This window comes from Bufo gargarizans, unplaced genomic scaffold (genome assembly GCF_014858855.1).
Source record: "Bufo gargarizans isolate SCDJY-AF-19 unplaced genomic scaffold, ASM1485885v1 original_scaffold_1454_pilon, whole genome shotgun sequence".
In the NCBI taxonomy this organism is placed as follows: Eukaryota; Metazoa; Chordata; class Amphibia; order Anura; family Bufonidae; genus Bufo; species Bufo gargarizans.
The window spans coordinates 89,743-107,515 of NW_025334367.1; the positions used below are offsets into that span (position 1 = coordinate 89,743).

Here is a 17,773-nt window from a genome sequence, read left to right on the forward strand (position 1 = left end):
TTTACCCTCCCCCCACCCTTATGAGAGGGGGGGGGGGGGGACGTGTATATAAAAATAAAAATAAAAAATTATAATAATAAAAAATTTGGTAAATCCTGCCCTAAAGCATCCATTTTTTCCAAAGATCCTCAATATTTTTTTTTCCGTGACCCTCCATCAATCGTTCTTCCTTAATAACATTATCCACCATTTTCCTCCATTGTCTCACCATCGGAGGGTCTGCCCCCACCCATTTCTTAAGTATAAGGAGTCTAGCTTGAAATAGCACTTTACAGGGAACCACTCGTATATCTCTATTTAAATTCAGATGTTTCGTTGCCCCTAAAATGCAAATCACCGGATCTTCCGGTATATAAACCTTCAGAATTACATGTACTGTCTCCAAAATTTCCCTCCAATATCTAATCAACCTTGGGCATCTCCAGAAACAATGTATTAAATCAGCATTCTCTCCCCCACATTTTGAACATGCATCCGAGACTCTCACACCCATTATCTTCAATAACCGTGGGGATCGGTGCAACCTATGCACTACAAAAAACTGTGAGATCTTATGTGAGCCCCTATTGGAAACCATTGAGTAACTTCTGAGGGCATCTTCCCATTTATCTTCAGTAAGGGATTGGAGTTCGTCCTCCCATTTTTTTCCTAGCAAGTATTAGAATTCGTTTCTTTTTGCTCTCCATCAATATCTTATATCTTCTTGCAGTTATACCACCTCTTTCCCCTTCTTTAGTAAATTTATGTATTATATCCGATTTTTCTATTTTATATTTATCCTCTTGAAGGGCCATCCGCAGGGCATTCCTAAGCTGAAAATATTTATACATATCTTTTTGGGGGATCCCAAACTCAGCAACTATTGTATTGAAGTCTTTCAATTTACCTTGTTCCAATATCTGACTAAGGTATTTTATCCCTTTTTTTTCCCAGTCTATGTAACTCTTAATCGTGTCTAATTCCTTAAGATTTATATTTTTCCAAATGGGTGTGTAGTGCAGAAACCCTTTAATCTCTAATATTTTTTTAACCTCCACCCATATATAATTTAATGAGTTCAATATTCTATTACTTGTGCTCTTTTTAACCAACATACCAGATTCTAAAACCTCCAAGTGATTCCACTCTTCTTTCCACCCTAATCTATTTATGACTTGTCTAGCGACCAAACCATTCAAGGTACCTTTTATGTGACCATATTGTGCTATTAAATAATAAAAAAAACAATTTGGAACAGCTAAACCACCCTCGCTTACTGGGAGCTGCAACACTTCTTTTTTTATCCTGGGGATGGCACCTTTCCAAAGAAAGTCCCCCATTAGACTATCGAGTACCTTAAAAGTACTCTGCGGTAACCTCAGCGGGGCATTTTGGAGAACATAAAGAATTTTAGGGAGAAAAATCATTTTTATCAGATTTACACGGCCCTGTATTGACATCGGTAAACGACGCCAAATATGTATTTTAATCCTAAGTTCTTTTAGTAAGGGGAGTATATTTAGTTTTTCATATTCAGCTATATTTCCGGAAATTTGTATACCTAAATATTTAAAGTTGTCATGTTTCTCTAACACATGAACCCTTAAATCACTCTGTAATTGTGCGTCGCCTAACATCAACATATGTGACTTCCCCCAGTTAATATTTAAACCGGAAAAAGAACCAAACTTATCTATTATATCGAGCACCCTATTTAACTGATCCCCAGTGTTATACATAAACAAAAGAATATCATCCGCATACATCAAAAGTTTTTCTTCTCCACCCTCGTATTGAAAACCTTTAATCTCTCTATCATTTCTTATTATACATGCTAATGGCTCGATTGCAATGGCAAATAGTAATGGTGAGAGAGGGCATCCCTGCCTAGTGCCCCGATATAGGGCAAGAGGCAGGGACAAGCTCCCATCCACCATCACCCTTGCTCTAGGATTGTGGTATATTAACTGAATCCAACTTATAAATTCCTCACCTATACCGACCTTTTTTAATACAGCCCATAGGTAGTCCCATTCTATACAATCGAATGCATTTTGGGCATCCAGTGAGAGCACAGCTTTTTCCCCAGACTGTAATTTATTAGCTTCAATATTTAAAAACAACCTTCTTATATTTGAATAAATCGTTCTCCCCGGTATGAAGCCTGTCTGATCCAGATTTATAACTCCCCCAATCACTTTCGACAACCTCTCGGCCAAAATCTTTGCCAAAATTTTAACGTCCGTGTTTAGGAGAGATATTGGCCTATAGGATCCCGGGTCCAGTTGTTCTTTGTCCTTTTTTGGAATTAAAGTTATAATTGCCTCTTTCATGGATTCTGGTAAATTCCCCATTCTTTTGGCCTCATTCAATGTTGTTTTTAACTCTGGTAGTAACACCTGGGAGAACTCTTCATATATTTCAAAAGGAAGTCCATCACCCCCCGGTGCCTTATTCGGCTTTACCTTGCTCAGGACTTCCTTTATTTCGGCCATCAGTATTTCTTTTTCTAAGTATTCTTTTTGGGGCTGAGATATCTGTTTAAGAGGTATCTTATCTAGATATATGTCCAGATCTTGTTTTGAATATTGTGCCCTAGATTTATATAGTTCCTGGAAATAATCCAGAAACACTTCTTTAGTTCCTTCCGGTGTAGTGATTATTTCACCCGTTTTATCTTTAATTGCCCCTATCCATGATTTCCCTCTTTGGTTTCTTACTATACTTGCCAGAATTTTGCCCACCTTTTCTCCCTCTGAAGCTAGGCTGATCCCTTGAAAAAGTAGTTCTTTCCTACTTCTCTCCATTTGATATACCTTTAATTTTTCTTGGTGTTCCTCCCATATTTTCCTGTTGTGTTCTGTAGGATGTACTATATAGGTCATTCTTGCTACCTCAACTTTTTTTTCTAGTGCATTACTCAATTCTCTAGTACTCTTTTTCCAATAATTCACCTTTTTAAAAAGCAATCCTCTTAGATATGCCTTAGCAGTATCCCATACAATTAATCTACTAGCAGTGCCATTATTTTCTAGAAAAATTTTTTTTAGTTCTTCCATTATGTTCTCTTTATCTGTAATCCTTGTTAGCCACTGGGAGTTAAATTTAAATGGTGGCAAGTATTTTTTTTAATCAAATTTAATTCGATAACTACTGCACTGTGGTCTGATAGGGCCATAGGCAAATACTTTATATTAATCCCATTTTGAGATATTAAATTTTTATTTCCCAAAACCATGTCAATCCTTGACCAAGTTTGGTGTGTTTTAGAGTAGCAGGAGTACATGATTCCGTCTGGGTTTTGAAGACGCCAAACATCCACCCAATTAAACTCTTGGGCTAATTTAGAAAAATCCACCTTTATTGCTCCTCCACCTCTGCCAGACGTTCTATCCCTGAGTGGGTCCATTACCGCATTATAGTCACCTATCGCAATCATCTTAGCTTCTTTTCTATTCAGCATAAATCTATGCAATTTATACAAAACATCTGGTTTATATGGCGGTGGGATGTATATATTTGCAATTACCATTTTAACACCCTCTATATTGCAATATAAGAAGAGGTACCTACCATAGTCATCCACCTCTACTGCCAGAAACTCAAATCTAATCTTATTGTGTATCAAAATTGAGACCCCTCTAGAGTAAGTAGTATACACTGAATGGTAACCCTCCATTATCCATCTCTTCTGCAACCATCCTAGGGATTCTTTATCCAAATGTGTCTCTTGGAGGCAGATGATGGCTGGCAGGAACCTCTTCAACCACTCAAGGATAGCATATCTCTTTACTCTCTCACGTAAACCCCTCACATTCAACGAAAGGATCCTAAGCATCTAGCAGAGGCGGAGCAGAAAAAAAAAAAAAAAAAAAAACAACACGTCCCCCTCTCCCCTCCCTCCCAAACAAACCACCCCTCCCTAAATAGCCCCCCCTTCGACTATGCAGCAGTCGGGGGGACTCCATATCTCAGCATATGGACTCTTTTAACCCCCCCCCCAGCCTCAAAGGCCCTCCTCGTCCGCCCACTCGCTAACTTCCTCCGGCGCCTGGAAAAAAACAGTCTTGCCCTTGTACTCTACCCTTAATTTTGCCGGGAAAAGTAGACTATATTTTAAACCTGCCTCCCTCAATCTTTTTTTAACTGTAATGTATTCTTTCCTATGGGCATTGGTATGCGCAGAGTAGTCTGGAAACAGTCTTATCTTTTTACCATCTATTTGATATTTTTCCGAATTTCTAGCATCAGATAATATTGCGTCGCGGTCCCTGACCAATAGGCATTTAACCAATATCTGTCTGGGGTGCTCCCCCGGAATCCTTTTTTTCATGGGGACCCTATGCGCTCTTTCGACACAAAAAAGGGAGGAGAGAGTATCCACCCTACAGTTTTCCCTTATCCATTTCTCCATATAGTCGGTACAATTGTCTCCCTCTACCCTCTCTGGGATCCCCACACACCTTATATTGGATCTTCTTGATCTATCTTCTTGGCTTATTAGTTTTTGCTCCATCTTAGTATTCCTCTCTTTTAAAGAGAGGACCTCCTTCTCTAACTTCTGAAGCGACTGTTCTAGCCTGGGGACCCTTTTTTCCATCTCATATAAACGTTGTCTAATTTTCTCCATGTCATCCCTTATTATACTGACATCCGTCTGCACTGCCCCAATCTGAGTTGCTATACTACCCATTGCATTCTCCATCCGTGAGACAGTGCAGAGTATGTCCTTTATCATCCTCGCATCCAAGGGTGTAGAAGACGCTAATACCGGCCTCTCTCCTCCTCCCTCCGTCAGTTCATTATCATGGATCAGAGCTTGGGAACCCGGGTCTATAGTATTTTGTTTTTGTGGAGTTTTAAATCCAGGTGAGCTTGGGGCTAAAAATTTATTTAAACCCTGTTGTTTGGACCCACTTTCCGGACCTGTTATTGATCTCCTGCTGCTGCTACCACCCGCAGGGGCGGGTTGTTTCTTTGGTGGCATTTTTTACTCCCTGTCTCTTGGTCTCTCAATAAGTCGTTCCCAGTGTCCCCCCAAAGAAAAAGAGAGAAAACAATATCACATGTACTAAACAACAAAAAAGAAAAAAAAAAAAGAAAAAAGAAAAAAAAAAACCAACTCTTAACGTAAGGGAGGAAAAAACAGTACAAGGCACATACACAAGTTATCCCTGCTTCCTATAGTTGGGAAGGAAAAAAAATAATAAATAAACTAAATCAAACAAATACAGACAGACAAAATTATGTCCACATTTCCAAAAAAAAAAAAAAAAGATGGTGTAGATCCGGGCTGCGACAAAACAAATAATAGAGCCAATGACATCAAATCCACAACCCAGTTATCCCTGCTTCTTTTAAATAATAGGACCGGAGAGAGAAAAAAATAAAAATAAAAAATGCACCAGTTAAATATTAAACATCTGTCCACCATTAGGCTTAGAGTCAGAGAACCGGAGACTAAAAGTAAGGTGTTAAGGTGTTAGTAGGGTTTAATCCTATTGGGGAAAAAAAAATAATATAAAAAAATAATAATTTTTCTTCAGAGGGTTAGATGGTTAGAGGATTAGACCCGAGATTATACTGGTCAGGCAGGGAGTGTCAGCCGTAGTGTTAATAACTGTTAATAAAGCCGATACCGTAATGATAATAACGCAGTAATGTTAATAAGACCGGTACAGTCCCCAGTAATGCACCATCAACCGATTGTCTTTACTCCATCCAGCTTCTCTCCCCATTTACCTTCTCTTTTAACCTCTCATCCACCCTCACTTATTGCTTATAATTTTTTCCAACGAAACTCTCAAGCCAGAATAATCACTCCTATTTTCTCTTTCCTTCCAATCTTCACCCCTCCTATGATTGCCAGAGATATTATTTGTTATTATCTGACCAGCAGGGGGCAGGCTTGGGGCAGGCTTGGCAGGCTAAGCGGTGGGGACGCTGAGCCCGATCCACTAAGAGAAAAGGGAAGCCACCTCCTCACGGCCCATAGAGTCCCCAGTCTTATTTCTTATCTCCTGATGTCCATGTGCACAGCCCCAAACATCGTGGCCTCCGGTTCACTGCACCCCGACAACTTTGTTGGCGGTCCTCATCACTCCTCCAGCCACCGCATCGACTCACCACCCAGCAGCTCCCAGCATCGGCAGGCACACTTGAATCAGGTCAAGATCCGGGCATCCGCATCAGGAGCAGGCACAGGAGTCCAGGACACCGTCGCTCCACAGAGGAGCTCCCAGCCAGATCGACATGCCGGTGTTTCAGGCGGTAGTTCGGGCGGCCAGCGTACAGGCGGTAGTTCGGGCGGCCAGCGTGCAGGGGGGGGCGGAGCCCCAGCGTTACACGTCAGACGCTCTCATGCTCACCCTTCACCCGTCTATCTATCTATCTAATATCTATCTATATATCTATCTAATATCTATCTATCTATCGATCTATCTCATATCTATCTATCTATTTATCTATCTTATATCTATCTATCTATCTATCTATCTAATATCTATCTATCTATCTATCTATCTTATTCAAATAAATAACATGTGTAACACCCCAGAGTTGTGTTACTACACGCCTCTACCCCGCTACTATCTTCTAAGAGCTTTATACTGTCATCAGATCTAATTTATATTATGTCCTCCACAAATGTGCATATAAACCATGTTTAAAGCAATTGTTCATGTAGTTTGCCAGTAGGTGGCAGCAACATATTGGCAGAGACAGTTTAGTGAATCTGAGCTGGAATGGATTATTCCAGATTAGCTCCCCCTCTGTGGAGAGAGTGGGCTGTTCCCACATCCTGCAGCATGGGTGGAGAAGGAAGTTAGAGGGAGTGTAGCCCACCCCTGTATAGGGAAGACAGAAAGGGCCTAGTCTTGGCTGAGACTTGGCCTTATATACCAAGTCTGAGCACCTTCAGCTCAGCTGCATGAGAAAAGCTGAAAACTAGAAAACATGAGAAAAGCTGACAACCTCCAGAATTCCAGGAAGAAAGCATCCCCTGAGAATCCATCTGAGAGATAAGTCCAGAGACCTAAGAGAAGCCTATTCCTTTTCTGTCCCCACATAGCAGAGATCACATTTAAAGCAGAAGCACTCATGCCTGCCAATCATTGCCAAAACCTGCTAGGACCAAGAGACCAAAGCTGTATACTACTTGGATGCAAGTTATTTCAAGTAAAGCAACGTTTGAACTTCATCTAAAGGTCTGGACATCATTTACTCTGCAAAATTTCTCTATTATTCCTACTATCACTACACTCAAATGTATTGCAATTTATAGGCCATTACACCACTCTGGCATTCCTAATCTGGGACGTGCGTTATAACACCTTGGAAGGGCCCTGGGATAGTACCCTGCGCACGCTGCAATTGGCGTCACAAACAAATACAGAATCGTATTCCCCCATACCTGGCAACTGCATAAATTGGCATCAGCAAACATGATCGAATTGTGTGTCTAACAGACCTAAGAATTGTGTGAAAAACCCTGAAAATGTACTTTATTACGCACTGTGCGTGTCAACACTCCAAGGGTTAATTCACATTTTTTCTGTAATGGTGCAGCTTCTTCATGACCCTTAGAAGTGGGAAAACACAAGAACGCCCTCTCAAGAGCACGAAAATGCTGACTGCGTTCCTCAACGACCTCTCCTCTCTAGCACTGGATAGTGCCCTGACATTTAGGTGTTATATCCTTACATAGGAATTTGTGACTCCCACATCCCAACTGCGGCACAGTGTCTGATGAAGGCCTGCGAGCCGAAAATGTTCACACACAGTAATAAAAGACAAACTCAAAGAATTCTGCTGTGATTTATATTTACTAGTGAAAGAAAGGGGTGGGAACCCTATACACAGCACACTAGACGGGAAGTGACAAAGTTCATCTTCAAGTAACTACGCCCCTCTAGAAGAGGGAAACCTAAATCCTGCCCGCCAAGAACTTTGCAATGTGAGCCAAGGGAGTGAAGACTCCTCCTCTCAGGCTCCACCTTCACTTCCTGCATTCAGCCTGACTGAGGAGCAGATAAAGATGGCACTCCCAAAGCCAAAGTGGGACCAAAAGGCGAACTGGTGTATGAAAAAAGAAAGGCCGTTGGTGTTTGCTATGATCCCAGAGGCTGCAGAATCCTCATCGGACGGCTAGACGGCCGCCAACGCTGACTTAAAGATGGCCGCCGTTCTTGAGCCTGCTCCCGCGGAAGCTGACGTCAGACTAGCAGTCTAGATCTCGGAGGCAATGGATCCCTCCGTGGCTGCCGAACCAGCTGCCCAGCCGTCCTCCAATATGGCCTCCACAGCCAAGCCTGCTCCCGCGGAAGATCCCACCTGTCAAGTTTTCCAGGCACTGGAAGTGCCTACACCGTCAAGCGCTCCATCATCATCGCCAGCGACCAACGTCCCGGCCCAGGAACCAGCTGTGTCCTCGGAGGAGTTGACCACCGTTTCGGAGACAGCCGTGACCTCCAACGATGACCAGCAGGATGCACCAGAACCGGTCACCCGGCCACAACATCAGTTAGTAGCCATCTCACTCCCTGAGGCCCCGGTCCGACCCATAGCTGCCCCTGCACCGCACCCGGTGGTACCCGACACCTCTGTTAGGCACAGAGAGGCCCCGCTCCGCACGCCCGCTGGCGCGGTGTAGGCAGCTGGAGTTTCCACTCTGCCACAATCTCTATGTCAGGGATCAAGTGGAATATACCCCGATGCGGTCTGTACAGGGTTTATTTGTGGCTGGAGGGACCCTTCTGGCCAAACCGTTAAACCCTGCTACTACCCCAGAGACCTGGCAGGAAGAACCAGGTTCTGCTGGGAGAGTCCAGTGTTTACAAGAGGCCCCGGATGGCCAACTACGTTTCAGGGAAGGAGTGCAACCTAACCCAGAGCCCCTTATCCCTGAGCTGGCTGCACCCCCAACAATTCAGTGCTAACTTTTAACCCCAGGGTGTAACCCTATGTTCTACCGTGGAAGCTTCTACAGTCTCACCTGGTTGAACTTCCAGAACCTCTTCAGCCAGAGGTTTTGCTTGCCTCTGCACTGGCAAGGGATCCGGGCTTACAGCACGTTACAGCAGTATTCACCAGGCTGACTGCTCAGCCACTACAAAAAGACACCACTAGAGGCAGTGTCACACCACTACAGCTGCAAAGCTGAGTTACCAAAGGCAGGAGCGCTCTCTAATGAGCTTCAGCAGCTCCAGCAGTGAGGAGGACCTGCAAGTCCTTCTCTAAATGTCTCTTTATCCTTAAAGGGGTTGTCCAAGTTATATTTATTGATGACCTATCCTCAGGATAGGTCATCAATATCAGATCGGCGGGGGTCCGACACCCGGCACCCCCTCCGATCAGCTCTTTGAAGAGAAGGCGTGCGCGGTGTCAGGACTGCCTCCTCTTCACTGTTTACCTTCTAGCCGTTGCATCTGCAGTGGTGAGCAGGTGTAATTACACCCAAACCTTCCTATTGAAATGAATGGGACGGCTTGGGTGTAATTACACCTGCTCACCACTGCAGATGCAACGGCTAGAAGGTAAACAGTGAAGAGGAGGCAGCGCTGACACCGCGAACCACTGCACATGTAATTAAAGCTACTTTAACACATAGGGGAGCCAAGTGAAAACATTTCAAGAATGATGCTTTGAAACAATTATCTTGAAATGGAAGAGTGGTACAACCCTCGGTCTCGCCCTTAGAGGAGTTCCTGGTAGGGCAAAATGGCACCAACATCATTGTACACAGAAAATTGTTGAGGAAAACCACAGGAAAGAAGAGGATGGGGGATCACATGACCTTGGGCGGGAGGGGGGGCTTTCCCTGATCAGCTCAGTGTGAAAGACAGCCTGATCGGCCAATCAGAGGGCAGGATTCTGGCAGTGGCAGGTCCTTTTGCTCAGAATGAATAAACCGTCATTCTGTGTTCCGCTTGCGGTCTGAACACACGTGATTTGGCTGTGTTTGCAAAAATGCTATTTCAGACACAAGCTGGTCATCTAGGTGTGATAGTGACAGTATAGGGAGACTATAGTGATATAATTAGGTGAATTTAGAGTTTTATCAGGGAAAGCGTAGAGAGTGGGGGACTCTGTGTTTTATAATTTCATTCAGCTGCTGGCAAGTTCTGCATTAGAAATCCTGCGACAATATTTTTTTTTCATTTTTTTGTAAAAAACTGAAGTTTCTTCAGTTCATAGGCTTTACACTGTACCAAACTTGTGACTTTATTATTTGATGGCCTCATAATAAAGCATGTGGTAAACAGAAGCCAGCCTACCTGGCAACACAGTGTCACAGTCAACACACTATGTCACTGTGTTGGCATGTAGGCTGGCTGTCGGGGCTATTGCGCAGAGTTGTGTGGATGTGTGTCAAGGGCCGTGTATTGGTGCGGCAGTACACATCCTCTTTCCATGTATGCTGGTTGCTGGTGTCATGCGCGCTGGCTGCGGTCTCCTGCGGCGGTGTGTGAACTGCCTCCTGTGACTGTTGCTCCTGTGTTTTCTGTTTGTCTGCCACTATTCTCCATGTTCAGTTTGCTTGTCTGTCTGTTTCTGCCCTGTCTGTGTCTTATGTTTGCCAGTCAGGCCTAGCCTATTTGGGTTCCTGTTATTCTGTCCGAACACTGTCCTATGACTGTATGTCTGTTTGGGTTCCTGTACTACTAGTCTGCCTGATCCACGTTTTGCTATATGCCTGGACCTCTGGTGCTTTGCACCAGCATTCCTGTTTTCTTGCAGGTCAGTTGCCAAGTGTATTGGGACCATCTCAGGAGGTAGCATAACGGTTACCCCCCTGCAGCAAAGACCATATCCCTGTACAGGGGTTATAGGGTAAAGCCCAGGCGAGCATCAGAATAACGCCCTTAGGGTTTGGCCCAAAGTCAAACCGGTCACTTGGTACAGTGGTTCTACATCTGCCACTGTTCCGTCTGTAACAAGAAGATTAGAAAAGGAAAGACCCAAGCCTCATCATTCAAGAGTCAGAATGTAGGTAGCAGTGGAAACAGCAGTAGCATCAGCAACCATCCGGTCAGTAGTAGGAGTAGGCCACAGTTTTTCCTGCTTCGTAAAGGCACCAAATTAATATTGAAGACAAAGAGGATGAGGTTGTGGACTGGATGGCTGACTACTCATCTCAGTCACAGCATGACGTGGAGGTGACTTCTGAGTCTGAGACCATGCCTTGGAGCCAGAGGTCACATCATTCCTCTTGCTCCTTCTCCTTGCATCCCTAGAAAAGCCTTTCATATGCATCCTCTCTGTCTTCACTGCCCACTGGTAGTAGCATGCTTTCTTTTTTCCTAAGAAGAGGCAACAAAAACTCGCTCGCTATGGAAGATACTCAAGAGAGTTCCTGGTTGATGAGTTGTGTGAGAACAGTCAGTGTTTAGACTTCATGAGGAGGAGGTTCAGGGGGAGGAGGGGGACCCAATGCATAGGTGCATTAGTGGTAGTGGAAGTAGTGCTAGCAGCACTCGTAGCCACGGTGGGGGTGGTAGACAGTGGCACTTAGGGCAAATACAGAGCCAGGAATCCGAAGGCCGGCCAAGGAGCCCACCATGACATATTACACTCTAATAAAAGTGGCGGGAAGGGTGAGGACTCTGATGATTATAGTGTGTTAGACAGGACCTGGTAACTGTTCGGGTGCTGAGGAAGAGGTGACATTAGAGGAGGAGTGTGGTGGCTGCGGCGGCAGCAATAAACAGCAGAGGTAGCGTATGGCCAGAATGACCTAAAAAACCAAGAGGGCCGGATCTGCTTCTATTATGGACAACTCAGGAACTGATGATGCTGATCCTGTGGGTACAGGCTCAAAACTTGCCAATCCTAAGCCAAGCCAGAGTGCACTCCTGTCTTCACAGCCATTAACAACAGCTCCATTAATTACAATGGGGTCCATCTGGTCGTGAAAATGTCTAAAAATAGGATGTCCAATTTTTTGATGGCTGATATTCAATGGTCCTAAAAAAAATGGCTATGTGAATAGCCCCATAGACTTTAATTGGTTCGGAAAATAGTCATGTGACGGCCATTACAAAAAGGTTATATGGCCATTTTTTATTTGGCCATAACTGCCTATTTCTGAATCAGTACCTTTAGGTATCATCCATGATTTGCCAGATATTACATTATTGTGAAAAGGATTTCTTTTGAAACTATCAAGTTAATCAATTTTTCTAATCATTCCTACTTTCATTTTTGTTTCAGTCCCGGGAGTGACCGGAGTCTTGATGGGGCTCATTTTATTTCTTATGTCCACGGCTTCAACTGCATCAATAAGGTAAATTATCCTTATTTCAGACTTTACATACATACAGTTAACAGGATATTTTTCAATATAGTTTTTACCTCAACTCAAAAGCAAAAAAAATAATAATGTTATGTTTCCAATTAAAGGGGTTGTCCCATGATTAATGTAAGAAATGAAAATCAGACATCATATAGCACATGACAATATATTTCTAATATAAAGCTAGAACCAGCCCTGTACCTCACATGGATCCAGAGATCTCCACATTTATTGCTCCAATTGCTTCGCCACATTTATTTCAAGCTAGCAGCTCAGTGGGGTGTGTCCTTCCTCGGGGGTCTTGTCCTTTCTGCTGCAGCTCTCTCGCTATCACAGCTCAGTGGGCATGTCTTTTATGCTCTAGCTCTCTCCCAGTAACTGTCACAGCTTCTAGCAGTAGATCTCGCTGGTGGCAGTTGAAGGTTGAAACTGAGCATGTGCGACCACCTGGAGCTATGTCTCTGAGTTGGGCAGAATAATAAGAAAAAGGTTAAACAGCAGATGGCGCTATACAGATAAATTTTATTGAATAACTCAGGGGCTATAATTACATGCAATTACAAAAATATCCAGATCTTGGTGCCCTTTTGAAAAATGTATAACATTTTTGGCAGAACAACCCCTTTAGATAAAAGGTAATGTGAAATTCAATAATTTCTACCGCATACTTCACTTAATGGGATATGATGGGTCTCGGCTCATGAAAAAAAATCTGAGTTGTTATATGGTTATAGAGATATATCTAAAAATGACTGGTTACACAGGTGGATCTGGCAGTGCATGGAGTGTACTATAGTTCTAGAATATATGTGAGTGGAAGTTTGGAGCCTCTGCAAAGCACTCCATACTGAAAATCTGCAGCTATTTTTCAGTGTGTAAATTTAGTCTTAGGCCTCTTGCACGCAACCGTATGTATTTTGCGGTCTGCAAAAAACGGATCCGCAAAAAATACGAATGACATCCGTGGGCATTCTGTATTTTGCAGAACGGAACATCTGGCCCCTGATAGAACAGTACTATCCTTGTCCGTAATGCGGACAATAATAGGACATGTTCTATTTTTTTGCGGAATGTAAATATGGAAACGGAATGCACGCAGAGTAACTTTTGTTTTTTTGCGGACCCATTGAAGTGAATGGTTCCGCGTACGGTCCGCAAAAAAAACAACTTTGTGTGCGAAAGGCCTTATAGTAATATAATCCCCATATGACTTTTTGCTTCTTCCAAAATATCTAAAAAATATCATTTTCGTTTTTCCTCAGGGCATCAAATTTTGATATCTTCCTACACACTCATAACCTGTTTTTTATATTCTATGTGCTCCTTCTGGTCCATGCTTCGGGGTAAGTGTCAGACCAAAATATTTTTATCATTATAGCAAAGAATATCATTTAAAAAATCACAAAGAAATTCCAATCAAATAGGATAGCTTTGGGGAACAGTCTTAATAATGAATTCTTCTGTCCCTGCCGAGCCCTAAACTGTACCACATCTTCAGCAATGATGTTGTTTCAGGGAACACATTATGCGTTTACGTTACCTAGTTATATACGGTAGGTAAAGGGTATTAAATAGGTATTAAGCTGGCTGACATTAGCGATGTGCTATTGTCAGCTGAACATAACTATATTAGTGACATCTCCCTGTCTGAAGCCATTACTGAGAAAAACAAACTTTTATAATATGCTAATAAGCCTCTAGGAGCGCGGGGGGGGGGGGGGGGGCGTTGCACCTGCCCCTAGAGGCTCCGTTTGCCCACCTATTTTCACGCCCTTTTTCTCTTGATTGACAGGGCCAGGGCAGCGCTGCTCTCCTCCCGCTGGCCGTGTCTACTGCGAAAATCCCGCACCTGCACCATCCTGTTCAGGATTCGGCGCAGGCGCAGTGAGGGAAGGATACTCGGTGGCTGCTGGCTTCCTCACCAACGAATCAAATTAATTTGGCCACCAGATTATAAATATATATTTATATAAAAAACAAGAAAAAATGGCAGCACAGATAATAATGGTAATAAACGGGTGCAACACCCTATGGGAATCAGCAATTACCCACCATATAAAATACCAAGAGAAGGGCAGCACTCCAAAAATACAAAAAATAAAATCTTTTTATTCACCCATGCAGTACAGCAACGTTTCGGCTCAACATTAGAGCCTTTCTCAAGCTTGAGAAAGGCTCTAATGTTGAGCCGAAACGTTGCTGTACCACATGGGTGAATAAAGAGATTTTATTTTTTGTATTTCTGGAGTGCTGCCCTTTTCTTGGTATTTTATATGGTGGGTAATTGCTGATTCCCATAGGGTGTTGCACCCGTTTATTATCATTATTATCTGTGCTGCCATTTTTTTGTTATATATATATATAATCTGGTGGCCAAATTAATTTGATTCGTTGGTGATATAGTGTTTATAAATATTCATTATTAGTATTTTTCTAAAATATAGATTATTATTTCCCCCCTTGATCATTGGTGGTATAAGTGGGAATAAAGCGCTGGGCAACAAGGAATACACTTACCACATAGAAGGATCAAGCGACGTCACTCGAATCTCCTCCTTCTTCTCGGCAATGCCGGCTGTCTTCTCTTCCGGGAGTACTCTGACGTAATCAGCGCAGGTGCAGTGAGGAAGCCAGCAGCCGCCGAGTGTCCTTCCCTCACTGCACCTGCGCCGAATACTGAACGGGGTGGTGCAGGCGCGGGATTTTCGCAGTAGGCACGGCCAGCGGGAGGAGAGCGGCGCTGCCCTGGCCCTGTCAATCAAGAGAAGAAGGGCGCGAAAATAGGGGCAAACGGATCCTCTAGGAGCAGGTGCAACGCCCCACCCCCCCTGCTCCTAGAGGCTAATTAGCATATTATAAAAGTTTGTTTTTCTCAGTAATGGCTTCAGGCAGGGAGATGTCACTAATATAGTTATGTTCAGCTGATATTAGCCCATTGCTAATGTCAGCCAGCTTAATACCCATTTTTTCAGGTGACAGAAACCCTTTAATACGTTTGAAAAAAGACATAAGTCCATCAAGTTCAACCAAGGGATAGGTGGGGACGTGAATCCCAGAAGGAATTGAGACTCAATTTCGACACGTTTTCATAAGCATTAATGTCATTTACTTTCAAGAATTCATCTAAACCCTTTTTAAAACTGTCCACTGTTCCTGCTGTGACCACGTCCTGAGGAAGTCTATTCCACAGATTCACAGTTCTTACAGTAAAGAAGCTTTGACGCTTCTTGAGACTGAACTTTTTCTTCTCTAGTCGGAGGCAGTGCCCCCTTGTCTTTTGAGGACATTTTACATGGAACAGTTTCTCTCAGTATTTTTTGTATGGCCCATTTATATACTTGTACAGGTTAATCATGTCCCCCCTTAGACTTTTCTTCTCAAGACTAAATAAATGTAATTCTTTTAATCTTTCTTCATAACTAAGACCCTCCATGCCCCTTATCAGTTTAGTCGCTCTCCTCTCTACTTTTTCAAGCTGTAGTGCGTCCTTTCTATAGACTGGTGCCCAGAAATGAACTGCATATTCCAGATGAGGCCGCACCAGCGCTTTGTAAAGTGGTAATATTACATCCCTGCCTCGTTTAATACATGACAATATCCTGGTGGCCTTAGAAGCAGCTGATTGACATTGTGCTGTTATTCAATCTATGATCTACAAGGACACCCAAATCCTTCTCTATAAGTGACTCTCCCAGTGTTACATCACCTAGGACATGTGAAGCACAGAGATTATTACTACCCAGATGCAGAACTTTACATTTATCAACATTGAACCTCATTTGCCAAGTTTATGCCCAATCACTCAGAGTGTTGAAGTCAGCTTATATTTTATGGACATCTTCCATAGACTGCACAGCACTACATAGAGAGGTGTTCAGAGAGGCGAGTCTATTTCAGAGACTCGAAGTTTGCATTGTCCAGCAGCTGACATCAACAATGTAATGTGAATACTGATGAAAGCCTGTAGCTTGGGCATGGGGTCAGTGTGGCAAATCCATTACTTCGTAGTAATGTAGTTTGTGGAATGCCCAGTTGACATTGATGGCAAATGGACACATCATTTCCTTTGACGATCTGTTTATCCTTTGTACATTTCCCAAAAAACTCTCATAGTTTGACCTTGTGAGCTCTATGTAATTCCAAAAACATTTAGTAACTTTAGTAACTCTTATCAGAGTGGTCTAATTTAAAAATAAGCTAGCAAAAAACATTATTAGACTCTAATATGTCTCTCAAGCAGTGGTTTTGAATCGTGGATGGACCATGACAAAAATTTTCTCCTAATTGGGAAACTCTCTCCCACAACTGCTTATTTGTACTGTAAATGTGAAATGTTACATATTCTAAACAGCTGGCCAGGGGTGCAGTAATAGAAGGTGGAGACTTAGTAGTTGTACCATTGCCCTGGTACCTGGGGTGGCCCAAAAGCCCCTCAGGTACAAGCCAGGTTGGTGGGGAGGGTCTGTTACACATTTTATATTGGGACCCAGGAGATTTAGGTTATGCCTTGGGATGACCCACCTGAGAACATGACGTGAAAACTTTGAGAAGTCACAAAAGAAAATAGTTATTTTTGTTCCACTGACTTTCATGTTCTAATGACGATCAACTAACTATTTTGAAGTACAATAAAGACATAGAGAATAACCCAGAACATCTTACTCAAGCCCTTTATCTCATTTTTAGATTTCAAAATCTCTGATTCAAGTGAAAAGCATAGTGTAGTTCCTGTGCCTGGTTCTGGTGCTGGACTGGAGTTGGACCCCCAGTGATGACCTACTGTCAGGATTGGTCTTCAATAGTTACATTTTGGAGAACCCCCTTTAATATTTCCTTTGGAGATTTAAATCATACTACTATACAAAAGCCAACCACTCACTTCTTCTCTTATTGGTTTCAGCGGTCACATGGTGTAACCATTCCAACCAATCAGCAGCAGGTTGAAGCAGTCAGCTAACTGCTGAGGCATGACTTCTCAGCCTGTCTGTCATCTCCCTGCTTGGAATATTCTAACAAATGCCCTGTCTTTAGTGGAGCAGATTTATCAAAACTGTCTAAAACAGAAAAACATAGGTTTTAGACATGAGTCCGCTACTCAGTGCTTCTCTCCCCCTCTACATTTTCACTACCGGAAGAAATGCATTGAGTAGTGGACTCAGCCAGTGTGGGGGTAGAGCGAGGTACATGGTGCCAGTAGAAGGGTAGTGGATGCTGCCGGCCTGGGTGAAGAATGAGGCATCTATTACTATCTAGAGGGCAGTGTGTGAATGCATTAAAATAGTAATCACTATTATTTTTTCAATAACCTGCTCAAACATATGCATGCTCGGTTTGAACTACTTAAGCATACATGTAGGTCAAATAAGCCACCACCAGGCACCTCCGACATCAGATTATCCCCTGAGAACAAAGGAAATCCAACATATCCGGGTCTTCTTACCTATGACATCTGCTTTTGGTGAAAAGTCGGGACATCACCATACATGAGATGGTTGGCTGGTG

The 17,773-nt window shown here is 43.1% G+C and overlaps 1 protein-coding gene across 1 annotated transcript in view; it reads left to right on the plus strand.

The window, feature by feature from the left end:
* The window catches only part of LOC122923299 (NADPH oxidase 4-like), a 249,354-nt gene that overhangs the window by 69,005 nt on the left and 162,576 nt on the right, over positions 1 to 17,773 (plus strand). The window contains exons 7-8 of the mRNA XM_044274078.1: positions 12,190 to 12,262; positions 13,534 to 13,614. Coding sequence (XP_044130013.1) covers positions 12,190 to 12,262; positions 13,534 to 13,614 — 154 coding nt within the window. The remainder of the gene's footprint in view (positions 1 to 12,189; positions 12,263 to 13,533; positions 13,615 to 17,773) is intronic.